The 17,147-nt window shown below is 34.9% G+C and overlaps 1 protein-coding gene across 1 annotated transcript; it reads left to right on the top strand.

The window, feature by feature from the left end:
* The first annotated feature begins 10,524 nt into the window (after positions 1-10,524).
* LOC115888209 lies at positions 10,525-15,684 on the top strand. The gene is made up of 2 exons (XM_030907842.1): positions 10,525-14,151; positions 14,314-15,684. The coding sequence occupies exons 1-2, from the start codon at positions 10,525-10,527 to the stop codon at positions 15,682-15,684; spliced, it is 4,998 nt and encodes a 1,665-aa protein (XP_030763702.1).
* The last annotated feature ends 1,463 nt before the right edge of the window (positions 15,685-17,147 follow it).

Raw genomic sequence — 17,147 nt, 5'->3', positions numbered from 1 at the left:
ATATTCCAAGATTTCGCAATTGAAATTGATAGCTCATACACACTTTCAAAATTGTCCCTAAGATTTTCTATTTTAACAAGAACTCCTAATATTAGATCTGTGGCCAGTCCTATGTCAATATCATTTTTCGTAAGCATTTTGAAAGCAAGTTAGTATTTTCCAATATTGTACCTTGGAAATTTAGTAAGAAAATAAATTCGAAATTTTCTATTTTCATAGACACTTAACGACGGACAAAAAATTAGTTTTTATCGATAGTATGGCTTCGGCTCTTGACGACCATCTAGTGGGACATAATTTTTTTAAAGTTAAACCAACAGTTTTACTATTTTTTATTTCGCAGTTTAGGCTTTGCCAACGGGGTAGACTTTCACTGAAAAATATATAAAGACTCTGAACATTTAAAATAAGTGTGCTTATGGAAAAAGTCTATCGATATGATACTTTTAATCAAAAACGCCGTGAAAACATGATAATCGCTGTGTGTTGTATCGCCTAAACATATTCACAACTAAACCAAATTCCAAATTAAACCGTACAATAATTATTATTATTAAACCTATAGAGAATAATGTAGTGCCAAATAATTGTTTTATATCTGCCTAATTATTGCTGAAAAAAGGATTGTGTGCCTAAATGTAATTTCAGTTTTCGGTTTGTTTGATAATTGTTTTTGAAGGACGAGGTGTGCGGGGACCCCCAATCTATACGCCCCCCCCCCGCCACGCGGGGTCCGCTGGTGCGTTTGCCACGCGCCTGATTGTGAACTGCTTCTTCCCAATGATTCTGCATGTTAATCCCCTTTAAGTTTTCGTGGAAAATGTCCTTGTACCTTTTGAATTGTCCACCCGGCCTCCTCTTACCGTCTACGAGCTCACCATAAAGCGGAGATTTTGGTATGCGGTTTTCTTGCATTCTGCACACGTTACCAGCCCATCTTAAGCGGGATTTTCTAACCATGATTTCAATACTCTCGCAGTTAGCTTTTTCAAGGACCGATACGTTTGAGACATAATGGAACCACCGGATTCTTAAGAGTTGTCTAAGGTGTCTCTGTTGCAACTTGTTTAATGCCTTCATGTGTCGGCGGTGCGGCGCCCAGGTTTCGCTCCCATATAACATGGTGGGGATTATAATTGCTCGGTACACTGCCAGTTTCGTTTTTGTGCTCAAGTCATGATTGTAGAAAACCCTGTTTTTTAATTTCCAGAATGCTCTTGAGGCGCTGCTAATCCTGTGCTGAATTTCAGAGTCGATATTGGCCTTTTCCGAAATCAAACTGCCGAGGTAATTAAATCCCGCTACATATTCCAACAGTTCCTCTCCGATTTTTACAGCATTGTTATGATCTTCCGGGGGAGTGCTCATGATTTTGGTTTGGTTGTTATTTATTATCGATTCTACAACTGCTAGTCGTTTAGAGGTAGTAAACCTAGAACACATTTCTTTTGTGGCAGAACTTAAATTGACAGTAACACTATTGCTATTTATCGAAAAATACTGTAAAATAGTTGGTTGTGTCAAAAATTGAGGGAAATAATGGAATAACTTTTCACTATTAAATGACTGTATAACTCGCTGTATAATATACATACCTAGTAAACCGATCATTTAAAAAATTCGCTTAAAATTAACTAATTATAATTTTTTTCTTGCATTTTTGTTTCTATTTACTACTGGTCAAAGATTAGATGTCAAAGAATTTAGATACGTCAATTTATAATAATAATAATAATTTGACTTTATTTATGTAGGTGGCGAGATCTAGCATACGCTACTCATTCTAACCACCTTAAAAAAATACAAAATACACATACAATAGTAATACAACAATATAACAATTTTAATATAATATAAATTTAAATTATATAAACGAACAAAAAAAGCTTAAGGTACAATTCAATAATACTTTTATAAAGTTAAATTGAAATCAACAAGAGATTTCCTGAAACCTGCAATCGACGGACAGCTTTTAAGGTACGGAGGAAGTGAATTGTAGCATTTTAAAGCATAATACGAAAACGATTTTTCAAACAAGGCTGTCCGGTGTTTAGGCACAATATAACTGCTGCGTTTTCGGGTATTAGTGTGCGAACACAGTGCAAGCAGGTTTGCCGCTTACTGGTAGTCAGCGCCAATCTGGGCACCTATTCTTGACATCGTTCGCAACTTTGCGTATACGCATCACGTGTATTGTTATAAACAGGGTATCCCAGAAATAAGTGCAAGTCCAAAACAATGGAGTTATTTTACTTTGAAAATTTCCAAATAAAAATATTTTTTACTAAAATTTTGAGAACCTTCTTCTTCTTGATGTGCCTTCTCCTTATCGGAGGTTGGCGACTATCAATTGGAATTCCTCCCTGTCTTAAGCCAAACGGATAATTGCACTGGCCTCTCCTATATTAAACCACTGGCGCAAATTCCGCAACCAGGAAAACCGTTTACGCCCGATGCCTCGTCGTCCTTCAATCTTTCCCTCAACGATCAGCTGTAAGAACCTATATTTGTTATTTCGAAAAATATGACCAAAATATGCTGCTTTCCGTCGTTTTATCGTAGTCAATAGTTCTTGGTCCTTACACATTCTTTCCAATACTTCGAGATTTGTTTGAGAACCACTGGATCTTTTCTGGATTTTCTTTCTTGTAAATTTAATCTACTACCTATGTTGCCATATTATCAAGAAATTATTTTTTTTAAATAAAAACTAAAAAAAATCCAAAAAATTCCAAAAATATTTTCAAAAAATTCCGAATTTTCAAAAAAAATTATTTAGAAAAAAACCTCATAGGCGTGTTTCTGGGATTGAACTATACTACCAGTTAAGTTAAAATACTTGCACTTATTTCTGGGACACCCTGTATATGGTTACATAGTAGCGCCGCGCCGCGCCGCCTCGCGCTTATAACCTTGAAAAATTAAAGCGTGTTATCAAATCGGCTAGTTCACAGTGAAAGCAGGCAGGCACCGTCAACCAGCGTTCATCGGCGTTCTCGCTTTTACCGGAACGAAAATTTATTTATTTCTGCTTTTGCACGCGCCGACGGCGCACAGGGGGTATTAAGAACTAAAAGTTGGCCAAAATTATGTTTTATGATTTTTTTGCTTTTTTGCTAGTAATATTAATTATTAATTAGAGGAGAGGTTGCTAATATGGAACCCCATTTTGTTTTTCCTACACAATATTTTTTCCTCTACTCTGAAACCCTTTCCACCGATCAAATAGGGCCATTCTGTGCAAAACCAAGCAATTGGATGAGGATGCTAGAACAAGAAAGTAATTTGTATATTATAGACGATATTTGAGCGAGGATGGGTGTTAATAGGGTAAAGACTATTTCCTTTAAGAATCTATTTAAATCAATGTTTTTTTTTGGCAGTGGCAAATATTGGCAAGATTTTTGTGCATATTCCAATGCTGGAGACTTTCAGCATTGAATGGATACTAATTTCCATGCGGAATATTGCCGAATAGTCTTACACCTTATAAAAATGCCACTCATTTTTTAAATATAAAACATTATAAAAAAATAGAATAGAAGGAAACGTTTCAAAATAAAAATATGGCATAAAACAGAATAGAGCCAACAAACAAAGCTGGCTCTGTATCCATCATGACAGTTATTATGAACAATTTGCAAAAAAAAGCACTACAAACAATTCCAGTATTTTTATAATCTTAGAAATATTCAGAATACACTCAAGATAATTCATACTTTTAACTGAAATATATTATTTATTTGATAGTCAACTTACGACTTAAAAAAGCTAATAACTAATAAACGTGCTTACATTTAGTATTTATAGATTTGTGTTCAGTTAAGATAAAAAATGAAAATAAAAAAATATCACTTTTGGCCAGGTTTATAGACCAAATACACCTATGTGCGGCCCCGGCGAGGCGGGCGCGGCGTTTGAATATGGTTTGGTTAGGTTAGGTTAGTTAATCAGGTAAATTTCCTCTTAATTATCTACTTCCGAATCCTTCTCGCATCTCCGAAATAGCCATATACAATACACGTGATGCATATACGCAAAGTTACGCATCTGTGTATTGTTATATGGCTTTTTAGGAGATGCGAGATGCGAGCGATATTTTTTGAAGATGCAAGTGGTCAAGAATAGGTCCCCAGAGACGGCGCTGGTTGCCGGAAAGCAGAAACCTCCTCCACTATGTTCGTACCCTTAAGGACGTGGAGGTCAGCTGCTTTGAGTAGTATATCGAACAAATAACGAGATTCTTGAAATTTTTGTATTTTATAAACTAGTATACACATGTGTATAAAAGCATACTGTACAAGTCTTAACCAGCCCGATTCTTTATAAAGAGGAGAAACGTGATCAAATTTAGGAGTACCAAATGAATAATGGTAAAAGTACTTAAGCAAGAGTTGACAAGATTTGTTAAGCTTTGTTTGTCCTTGCTAAGTAGAGCTGGCCAGTAGACTGTGTCGCAGTAGAAGACCAATGGAAGAATTAGGGTTTTAGACAAGGTCAATTTAACATCTCTGCTAAGAAAATCTTTATATAAATATAGTGTATTTAACTTACAATACGATTTCTGCAAAATATATGATACATGCTTTTCAAATCTCAGTTTAGAATCAAAATAAACCCCCAGATTTTTACAGTTTTTAGCAGGTATGATAGTGATATTGTCAAGTACAATATTTAATTTTTGAGAAATATCTGGCGAGTCCTTACCCACAAAAATTAGTTGAGTCTTAGTAGGGTTTAAGAGGAGACCATAATGGTGTGAAATGCCGTAAATTATTCTCAGATCTTCATTTATTTTCCTTTCGGAGGCATTGAAATCTTTACTCAAGGAACAATAGACTTGAAAATCATCAGCATACTGATGTGAGGATAAATTTTTTAAATACGTTTTGAAATCTGCCGTATAAATAGAGAATAGAATTGGACCAAGAATACTGCCCTGAGGAACACCACGATCTACAGGTAATAAACTCGAAGGATATTCTCCTCTCTCTGTTGTCAACCAGCCAAGTAACACGCCATGAGTTTCAGTGAACAGTCACTGAAACCATCTTATGGTTTAACGTGTCAAAGGCCTTTGAGTAGTCCAGGAGAAGTAGGCAACCAGTATCACCTTTGTCATATAGGTATTCTGAAAAGATCATCAATTTGACTTACCTGCTTCAGTAGCGTATCGGATGTTTGTGTTAATGAATAATTATTATAGCTTATCTATTTTTATTCGAATTAAATATTTTTATAACAATTTTAATAACTACCAACATCTATTGACAATGTAAAAATAACCAACAAATTATTGAGTCTACCCTACATCATATTTTTACATGTCTTGAATAAAATTAGGACGGCACTGATAAACCGGAATTTATGTCGGCCATTTTTGGTCCCCATCGCGCTCTACTTAAGTGTGTTGACATGCTCCTTCCTTAATCTTTTTATTCAAAGGTTTTACGTTTTATTTAATACAGTCATCAGTTGCGTCATGTAGTATTTCATAATTTGTGATATAATTGTTTAATTTTTATTTAATAATAAATACAAAGAGGAAATTAAAAATTAATGTTTTTTGATCAATTTTTCTTTTGTGTTAAAAATTAATATAAACCCTAAATGCATTACCACAGAGTAATAGAATTACTTGTATGTTGAAAGGAATACAATTTAATTATGAAAATACATAATGTTCACTGGCGTTTGTGAATAATTATTTTGTGTATTTTAAGTTAACTATATCGTTAAAAATATCTCTACCTTGATCAACCATCCCCATTTGTATATCTACTCCTTTTTTAAATCCAGAAAAACTTTTAATGGTGGGTTCATACAGCCAAATAAAATAAAATAAGAATAAAATAAAATAAGAAATAAGGAATTCTTATTTGTGTGCGTTCATACAGTCAAATAAAATAAAATAAGAAATATATATTTGCTCATGCGCAGTACGATGAGGCTGGATAAAAGTTAACTTTTACGATTGTTTATAGTAATTTTACTATTTATAGTATATTTATTTATTCGTTGCCTACTATATTATACATTTTACTTATGTGAAATTATAAAACAAATTAAATCCAAACTGAAAATATTTGTAGGTTAGAATTAAGCGTGCGCAAAGCCGTTTTCACATAAAATAAAACAAGAAGTTAAAAGATAAAGACTTCTTATTTTATTTGTTATTTTATTTGGCTGTATGAACGCATGTACGGTATGCCATATAACCAACTTTCTTATTTTATTTTATTTTATTCTTATTTTATTTTATTTGGCTGTATGAACCCACCATAACTTCCTTTAAAAGGGTTGGCAAAATGTTATATAAACGAGGTGCAAAAATTTTTAATGATCTCTATCCAATAGTTTTAATAGAGCATAAGCTAGGATAAACTGCTTTATGTCTAGTTTCATGTACATGATTAACATGTTCTATAGGTATTATCCTTTGGTAAAAAATTTTTATGACATCTACGAGCAATACAGCTGATGTATATCCATTAGGTGCGCCTCTCGTTGTGTTTCAAAAAATTTTATTTTATTTTGAAAGGCAAATTAGGTTGAAATTAATGAATTTTTGCCAAGTTGATAACGAAACTTTGAAAAAAAAAAGTTTTTCCTTCGAGATTTTGCAAAAATAAATAAAAACCGAGGGGTGTCTAACTTAGGTAAAAAATGTAAATGTACTGCCAAAATATAATTTTCCTGCCAAGCGACTGACTGGTATAACTGCGAAGAAGACTCTCTATGTCTGCTCTATATAATTATATTCGGCAGCCTTATAATTATAGACTAATGTCAACCACTGTCAGCGACTGCCAAGAAAATGTACGTGTAATTGCAACAGCCCATGATAAATACTAATGTTTTTTGTGTTTTTTTTAATATTCCTTATAATTTATTAAAAGAAAAAAAAAATGCTTTGTTAATTTTCAGTGTTACTTTTTTACATATATTCCATTCCTGTATCACTCTTTTCGTATATTTTAATTTTACAATATCAGTAATAATAAAATTTTAAGTTTCTATATGGTTTAAATCCACTAGCCTTGTGTGAAACGTACACAAAACATATCGATCGGCTTGCTATTCTCGTGTGGTTAAATGGAATGTCCTAGATTTATGATACTTCTCTCCATATTTTTATTACATTTTGAAAAACGTGAAACTTGAATTTATTGATATAATTTTCCAATAGCTACGAGAAAAAATATGTTCATATTTTTTAGATTTAAACAATTTATACACATATTCATTAATATTTTTAAATTTACGAGTTTACATAAATTTACTGGTCAAGGCATCTTTATATGGGTAGTTTTCACGAAAAGTAATATTGTGATAATTGTAATTTTCTTTTCTATAAATAATGTTTGGTAATAATAAAATATACAGGGTGGTCCAAATAATTGCATTCGGGAAACTTCGGCAGCATATTTTGCAGATGAAAATAAGTGAAAAAGTTCGTATAAATTTATGTCCTGAAATGCTTCGTTTCGTAGATACAGAGCGTAGAAATTTTATTTTTATTTTGATTTTTTAAATAAACTCCCACACACCAATTTTCTTCCAAATATTTTGACGTTATTTCAGAAATGGTTTGAGAAAAAAATTAAAATTGAAACGAGATTTCTACACCCTGTATCTCCGAAACTAAGCATTTAGGATATACATTTATACAAAATTTTTCACTTATTTTTATCTGCAGAATATACTGCCGAATTTTCCTCAATATAATTTGGACCACCCTGTATATACCGGGTGCGTCTCAAAAGTGGCTAACCACCATAACTTTTTTATTTTTTCAGGTAAAAAAAGGAGATTTGGTATGTTAGTATATGACATAAATTAGGACTGATTGACGTATTCAGTTGTTTTCGGTCATTTCCTGTTTCACCGGAAATGGCTACAACGGTATTTTTCCACTTTGTTCCATAGAAAATGACACTCTGAATAAAATGGTTTTTATTTGAAATTGTAACATGCGATCCATAACGACAATTTGACTCGAAATACCAAGTATGTAGTACAACATTATACGTAAAAAAATGCCTTTTCCAAATATGCTACTCTGAACCACCCTCGTTCCATTTGAAAAATTTGAGATATGATTAAAAATACGAATTGGGCATCTTTCAACCGGCCAGGACAAGACACTAAAAACATTAGACGATCAAATATATTTTTCCAAGACTCGTTGATTAAAATTAGTGTATATTAACACAGTCATGACACCCTAGTTTTAGATTTAAACAATTTATACACATGTTCATTAATATTTTTAAATTTACGAGTTTACATAAATTTACTGGTCAAGGCATCTTTATATGGGTAGTTTTCACGAAAAGTAATATTGTGATAATTGTAATTTTCTTTTCTATAAATAATGTTTGGTAATAATAAAATATACAGGGTGGTCCGAATAATTGCATTCGGGAAACTTCGGCAGCATATTTTGCAGATGAAAATAAGTAAGAAAGTTCGTATAAATTTATGTCCTAAAATGCTTCGTTTCGTAGATACAGGGTGTAGAAGTTTCATTTTTATTTTGATTTTTTAAATAAACTCCCACACACCAATTTTCTTCCAAATATTTTGACGTTATTTCAGAAATGATTTGAGAAAAAAATCAAAATTAAAACGAGATTTCTACACCCTGTATATCCGAAACTAAGCATTTAGGCTATACATTTATACAAAATTTTTCACTTATTTTTATCTGCAGAATATAATTTTCCTCAATATAATTTGGACCACCTTGTATATACCGGGTGCGTCTCAAAAGTGGCTCACCACCATAACTTAAGTTTTTTATTTTTTTCGGGTAAAAAAAGGAGATTTGGTATGTTAGTATATGACATAAATTAGGACTGATTGACCTATTCAGTTGTTTTCGGTCTTTTCCTGTTTCACCGGAAATGGCTACAACGGTATTTTTCCACTTTGTTCGATAGAAAATGACACTCTGAATAAAATGGTTTTTATTTGAAATTGTAACATGCGATCCATAACGACATTTTGACTCGAAATACCAAGTATGTGGTACAAAATTATTCGTAAAAAAATGCTTTTTCCAAATATGCTACTCTGAACCACCCTCGTTCCATTTGAAAAATTTGAGATATGATTAAAAATACGAATTGGGCATCTTTCAACCGGCCAGGACAAGACACTAAAAACATTAGACGATCAAATATATTTTTCCAAGACTCGTTGATTAAAAATTAGTGTATATTAACACAGTCATGACACTCTAGATTGAAATTTAAAAAAAATCAAAAAAGTTTTTAAAGTGAATATGTCAAAAGTTGACACATCATTCTATTCAGAGTGTGTCATTTTCTATCGAAAAAAGTAAAAAAATACCGAGGGTGACATTTAATAAAAACTAATCTGGGTAGTCCAACCTTCCAAGTTAAATTAGATGATGATCTCGAAACAGAAAAAATACCTCTCAGCAAGGGCGTGAGACACCAGGAGATATCATCTCTCCCAAGTTATTTACAATGGCACTGGAAACTGTCTTCAAGGAATTTGAATGGGAATCACCATCTTAAGTTCGCAGACGATATTGTCTTGCTGAGCACCGAAATTCAAGAACTGAACACCATGCTAAAGGAGCTAAATGACCAATCCGAGAAAATTGGCCTTAAAATGAACTTGAAGAAGACCAAGATAATAAGCAACAATAGCCATAACATTACCGTAGACAACGTTGTTATTGAAAACGTAGACCATTATATACAGGGTGATTCCTGTAAGTCGGTCATGCTTTCGAGGAATGATAGGGGACGTCGAAATATTAATTTTGATATAGCACACTATGGGTCGCAAATGCCTCTTACGCAAGATACAGGGTGTTAAATTTTTTAAAAAATTAAAGATCTTTAATAGTTTCTTAACAGTTGAAGGTGTTTAGTGGTCATTCAGTGTTTTTATTGTTTTCTGTTTTCCTATTTTTATGTGTAAAGTTACCTTTAGTTATTGTACGTGTGGGACGACCTTAAGATTGAGAGTCGTCTGTCAAAAGGATGAAAGAAGATGGCGGAACAATAAAGTAGTCAGTAATACGTCCGCTGTTTTAATACAAGTTTTTAATTGCAATAGTAATACCTCTGAGTAATACTATCAACGAAGAAATAGTTCAATCTTCAACATATTTGGTCCTTCGAGCCGGATAGCTGGGTGAAATCTTCAATTATTTCAAAGATTCAAAGAAAATCCATACTTTTCCGATCAATTTCTATCGTTCAAGGTCGAAGCCGGACGAGTCCATTTGCGCAAGACGATCCAGAATAGGGGAGTTGCGTAGTAAAAGCGGTGCGAAGAGTGGACTGGTCCAACTGCATCGGAAAAGGGGAGGACACATCGACGAAAGCAGAAAAAAAATACGTTTTGAGAGCCGTGCCCGGGATTGGTAAAACGACGACGCAAATTGCCGGTGAGTCCGTTCCTATTTACCTTTATTATCCTTTTCTTTCAACGGGAAGATAGGTTTGCTCCAAGTTCTTATTAATAGGTTTTAATATCAAAATGCAAAACGAGGAGACAAGGGTTCTTTTAGGGAAACGTAGAGTTTTCAAACAACGACATACATTATTTGAAAAATATTTTAAAACCCTAAAGGAATCCTTTCAAGATACTTCGCCTACCGATCGTGAAAGGTTTAAGATTGCTGAATTAAAGTTACGTTTAGAAAAATATGAGAAATTAATACAAGAATACGAGATAGTTCAAACAGAGATAGAGATAAGTTCAGATGATTTAGATACACAAACGTTGGAAAGAGAAACTTTTGAGAAAAATTATTTTAGTTTATTAGTTGAGTGCAAGGAATTCTTAAGCATCTTTGACAAGGTAATTCCAAATTCTCATAGCGAATCGAGTAATTCAAGTAACTTTGATGTAGGCTCAAGTAACAATAATAAAAATGATTTCAATGTAAAATTACCAGAAATAAAATTACCGAAATTTACAGGTTGTTACGATAATTGGTTAGAATTTCGAGATACATTCGATTCACTTATCAATGAAAATTCAAGTATAACAAACATTCAAAAATTTCACTACCTGAGGGCAGCATTGGACGGCGGTGCCATGCAAGTTATTCGTTCTATAGAATTTTCGGCTGACAATTACCAGATAGCGTGGAATTCTTTACTTCAAAGGTATAATAACAATAGCGTTCTGGTAAACAATCATGTCAAAGCCATATTCGAAATGCCCACATTATCTAAAGAGTCAGCAAGTGACTTAAGAAAAATGTTAGATAGCCTCTCTAAGCATTTGTGCTCATTAAAAAACTTAAATCAACCGGTTGAGCACTGGGACACACTTCTTGTTTTTGTATTAAGTCATAAGTTAGACAAATCAACACTTCGAGCATGGGAGCAAGTTAAAGCAGCGACAACTCAGGGCAATTCGGATACGGTGACATTAAAAACATTCAAAGATTTTTTACGTTCAAGAGCCGATTTCTTAGAAACAGTTTTAATGACCAAAGAGGTCAAGATACAATCTCATTCATATCAAATTTCAACAAAGTTCAAAACTGAATGCATTTTTTGCAAGGGTTCAAATCATTATATACAAAATTGCAATGATTTTTTAAAGCTTTCAACTCAAGATCGTCTTAATCAGCTTAAGAATCGAAAATTATGCTTAAATTGTTTACGCGGTTTTCATACGATCAACAATTGCCTAGCAGGACATTGCAAAAAATGTACTCAAAAGCATAATACAATTCTTCATAACGACTTTCAAGTAAATTCAAGACCAGAGCGTCCAACAACTTCATCAAATAACGCATTTTCTGCAACTTCAAGCATTGCTTCGGATAATATTCTATTATCTACAGCACTAGTTCAAATTAAAAATTCAAAGGGATATTTTCAAACATGCAGAGTTTTATTAGATTCTGGGTCCCAATCCAATTTTATTACAGAAGATACATGTAAGAGATTAGGTCTAAAGACATTTCCAGTAAGTATTTCTGTTTCGGGTATCGTTCAAACTCCTTTTCAAATCAAACAGCGATGCAATATTACTGTAGTGTCCATGCATAACTCATTCAAAGCTGATATTTCATGTTTACTTCTACCTACAATTAATAAAGGTTTACCATTCCAGTCATTCGACCTTTCAAATTTAAATATTCCTTCCAATTTGAGGTTAGCTGATCCTGGTTTATCGGTTTCTTCAAAGATTGATATTCTAATTGGTGCTGAATGGTTCTACAATTTATTATGCATTGGTCAGTTCCGCTTAGGACCTAATTTACCTACGTTACAAAAAACTGTTCTAGGATGGGTAGTCTCTGGAAAATTATACAATGATCCTATTGCTGCGCAATCCATGTGCAATTTTAGTACAAGTTCAAACGACGAAATCTATTCTTTATTGAAAAGGTTCTGGGAAGTCGAAGAAACTGTTCCACCTGGTTCAAATGTGAAATTCTCCTCAGATGAACAGCTTTGCGAGGACATATTTTCTAAAACAACCGAGCGAAAAGACGACGGTAGATTTATTGTTCATATTCCCTTAAAATGCGATCCTATTATTCTAGGTGATTCTCGTGAAATTGCTACCAAAAGATTCTATTCTTTGGAGAAGAAATTGAATCGTGAACCAAAGTTAAAGGAAGAATATGCAGCATTTATGAACGAATATATTCAACTTGGTCATATGCGAGAAATATCTAAAATTGACGAACATTCTAATTCTGGTTTTCTGCCACATCATGCAGTTGTTAACGAAAATAATCAAACTACTAAGCTTAGGGTTGTGTTCGATGGCTCGGCACAAACTGATAATGGAATTTCTTTTAATAGTTTGCAGCTAGTTGGTCCTACCATTCAGGATAATCTTTTTTCCATTTTATTAAGATTCCGACAGGGGCCTATTGTCATCTGTGCGGATATTGTTAAAATGTATCGGCAGATAGAGATTCATAGATCACAAAAACATCTCCAAAATATTCTATGGCGTTTCGATTCTTCAGAGGAATTAAAAACTTTCGAATTACAAACAGTAACTTACGGTACTGCATCAGCTCCTTGGTTAGCTACAAGATGTTTAAAGCAATTGACCATAGATTATTCCAAAATATTCCCACAATCATCTCATTTCGTGGCATCCAATTTCTATATGGATGATTTGTTGATAAGTTGCAATTCAGAAAGTGAGGCGTTAACAATATGTGACGAAATTTCAAAAATACTTTCTTCAGGCTGTTTTCAACTTCAAAAATGGGCAACTAATAGTACCAAAATTCTTCAGCACATTCAAAATCCTTCTACTATTCTTAAAATTGGCAAGGATCAACGAACCAAGATTCTAGGTTTGTATTGGTCTTATGAAGACGATCAGCTAATGTACACTATTGCTGATTTTATCAGTTTAAATAAGTTTACCAAGCGTACTATAATGTCTGATATAGCTCAGATTTTTGATCCCTTGGGACTCTTGGGCCCATGTATCATTTTAGGAAAAATTCTTCTTCAATCACTTTGGTCCTTAAAGCTTGACTGGGATGAGTCTCTTCCAGCTACTATAGACAATCAATGGCGGCAATTACGGCAAGAACTACCAGTACTTAACATTTTAAAAATACCCAGATTTGTTTCAAATACGTCAATCGTTAAGTTGGAGTTACACGGGTTTGCCGATGCCTCTTTACAAGCATATGGCGCATGTCTATACATTCGTAGTATATCTTCCAGCGGAGAGATTCAGGTAAAGCTTTTGACAGCTAAAAGTAGGGTTAGTCCTCTAAAATCGTTAACAATTCCAAGATTAGAACTGTGCGGTGCTCTCTTGTTAGCACAGCTAGTTGATCGAGTGAAAAATTCAATGACTTTTACTTTTGATGATATATTTCTTTGGTGCGATTCCACTGTCTCTCTTGCCTGGATTCGTACTTCTCCAAGTACTTTGCAAGTTTTTGTTCAAACCAGAGTCGCTCAAATACAAAGGTTAACACAACCTAACCAATGGCATCATGTTCGAACCGCCGACAATCCTGCAGACTTTCTTTCCCGAGGTATTTTGCCTAGGGCTCTTTTGGATTGTACTATGTGGTGGAATGGCCCACAATGGCTTAGCCAACCTAAAGATCAATGGCCCTATTCTGCAGCTACTTTTGAAGGAGAACTCCCAGAAGTTAAGAAACAAAAAATAATTCTCGCAGCTTTTCAAACTTCAAATTGGATTAATATTAATAAATTTTCAAACTTAATGAAACTTCAACGGGTGGTCGCTTATTGTCTTAGATTCATATACAATTGTCGAAATCCCACTGACAAGCAATTTAAACCTTTCAAGGCAAAGGATTTATCTGATACTCTTAGATACCTTATTACGATATCTCAAAAGGATGATTTTGCAGAAGAAATTCAAACGTTGCAAAGGAGTCATGCGTTGCCAAGGCAATCTAAGCTTCTTTCTTTAAATCCTTTTCTAGACGATGAGGGTATTTTACGTGTTGGTGGACGTCTTAGTCAATCAAATTTTAGTTTTGATGTCAAACATCCAATACTTCTTTCGTCCAAGCACCATCTTACAAAATTGCTTTTTAGACACGAGCATCTAAGATTATTCCATGCTGGACAACAACAACTGCTTTATTCAATTCGTCAACGTTATTGGCCACTGGCTGGTCGCAATTTGGCTAAACAAATTGTTCATTCCTGCATAAAATGCTACCGCTGCAAACCACTGCAACCTTCTCCAATCATGGGTAATCTTCCAAAAGCGCGTGTTACTCCTGCTCCACCCTTTTATAATACTGGCATAGACTACGCAGGTCCAGTATATTTGAGTTCAAAAAAGGGAAGAGGAGCCAAGGTTTCTAAAGCGTATATTGCGCTATTTGTGTGCTTTGTGACCAAGGCCACTCATTTAGAATTGGTGAGTGACTTATCAAAGGATGCCTTCATTGCTGCCTTCCGGAGGTTTGTAGCACGCCGTGGTAAGCCAAGTAATGTTTATTCCGACAACGGAACAAATTTTGTAGGAGCCAATTCAGAGTTACGAGAATTATCTCAATTTTTAAAATCGCAAGAACATTCTTTACAAGATAGTATATCTAATATTGGCGTAAATTGGCACTTCATACCCGCATTCTCACCTCACTTCGGAGGAATTTGGGAAGCCGGTGTTAAGTCGGCTAAAAGACACTTGACTCGAATAATCGGTAGCGTAAAACTTACTTTTGAAGAGTATTGCACTATATTGGCAGAGGTTGAAGCAATCCTAAACTCTCGTCCAATCACTCCCATGTCCTCAGACCCCAATGACCTATCCGCTTTAACCCCTTCTCATTTCCTTATCGGACAACCGGCAACATCACTTCCCGATCCAGACCTTAGAGACATTTCAACGTCACGCCTTTCAAGATACCAGCTGATGCAGCAGTGCCAACAACATTTTTGGTCCCGCTGGACTCGTGAGTTTCTTAGCGAGCTTCAGTTACGCACCAAATGGAAAACTCAGCAAGCAGCACTTCAAGTTGGGTCTCTTGTTGTTCTCAGAGATGACCACTCTCATCCACTTCAATGGAAACTCGGTAGAATCGTCTTACTTCATCCAGGATCAGACGGCATCGCTCGAGTAGCTACTATCAAGACATCAAGTGGAACTGTGAAACGGAGTTTTGCTAAGTTTTGTGTATTGCCGATTGAGGTTGAAAGCTGACTCTTTCAAGGCCGGGGGCATGTTTAGTGGTCATTCAGTGTTTTTATTGTTTTCTGTTTTCCTATTTTTATGTGTAAAGTTACCTTTAGTTATTGTACGTGTGGGACGACCTTAAGATTGAGAGTCGTCTGTCAAAAGGATGAAAGAAGATGGCGGAACAATAAAGTAGTCAGTAATACGTCCGCTGTTTTAATACAAGTTTTTAATTGCAATAGTAATACCTCTGAGTAATACTATCAACGAAGAAATAGTTCAATCTTCAACAGAAGGTATCGTTATAAAATTTCACTATAGGAATCTACCTAACAGAGACACTTTAAATGTAAAAAGAACAGGTTTTAGTTTCAACCAGTGGCGTAGATGTGATACGTATCGGGTAATTTTTTCAAAAAAAAAATAGTACGCCACTGATAAAAATACAAATTTCGTTTTTTTTTTATTTACTCGGTATATTTCCAAGAAAAAAGGTCTCTTGCAACTTTCTCCTATCTAACACCATTTTGTCACAATTTAAAAATAAATAATTTTTTTAATGAGAATCTTAAATATACAGCGAATTATTATAATTCTAACTAGAGGGCAGAAACATGTGCATCGTGTGAGGCTCCCCCGTTTTTGAAAAAGCTCACGGACGCCGAGTTGCCTTGGTTCGGTTCCTCGGGCGCCACCCCCAACGTTTAAAGTGTTTGAGAGACCACTAGTGCCAATACGGGTAGCTTTTATACAGTGGAGATACGAGGGAGTGATGAGATGAAAAGAAAATAAAACTCACAATTAACTACAGCGTAACACTAGGTTTTTATTTAATAAATTAAATATGTACAAAAGTAATCCAAGAAAGTTCGCGTTCTCTAATTGTAACAATAATAAAAATAAAATAAATGTTTAGTACCTCGTAGAACAAAATTTACACTAACAACCGCGTACCTCTAGAGTTCTGATCGATTATTCCCGATACGTAACTCTCTGACTGATTCTATCACGCGAATTCAAAACGCGTTCCCGAAGTGACGTTCTATTAAACACGACGACGCGAGTTCCTGATCGGCGTCGAATTTAGCGACGTCCTAATGAACACAGACACGTAGGTACCGGAGCAACACACTCTACCACGACGCGACTCTCTAAACGGTGGCGACGTCGTTACAGGCGTCCCGATGGTTACAGCTAAATATTTCTCGGAACGGTGTCCGTTTTGACAGCAAAATACGGACCCCGGATCGGCGTCGGAGTTAAAAGCGTCCCGCGACACCCTCACGCGAGTCCTGGATCGTTCGCGAAGTTAACAGCGTCCCGTGGGATACACAAACGCGAGTCCTGGATTGATCGCGAAGTTAACAGCGTCCCGTGGGATACATAAACGCGAGTCCTGGATCGATCGCGAAGTCAACAGCGTCCCGTGGGATACACAAACGCGAGTCCCGGAGTGACGTTGACGTTAGCGACGTCTCGGCGAGTTGTAT

The sequence above is a fragment of the Sitophilus oryzae genome, unplaced genomic scaffold (genome assembly GCF_002938485.1).
Source record: "Sitophilus oryzae breed Bouriz unplaced genomic scaffold, Soryzae_2.0 scaffold_690_pilon_pilon, whole genome shotgun sequence".
NCBI lineage: Eukaryota > Metazoa > Arthropoda > Insecta > Coleoptera > Curculionidae > Sitophilus > Sitophilus oryzae.
Note: the sequence above shows the minus strand (reverse complement) of the source record. Positions and strands in the feature narration are given on the sequence as shown.

What these genes read in the sequence shown, in the direction of transcription:
- LOC115888209 (XM_030907842.1), top strand. Translation starts at nt 10,525, where the DNA reads ATGCAAAACGAGGAGACAAGGGTTCTTTTAGGGAAACGTAGAGTTTTC. An exon ending in TTGAAGGAGAACTCCCAGAA is followed by an intron (nt 14,152 to 14,313) that starts GTTAAGAAACAA and finishes AAACCTTTCAAG; the next exon opens with GCAAAGGATTTATCTGATAC.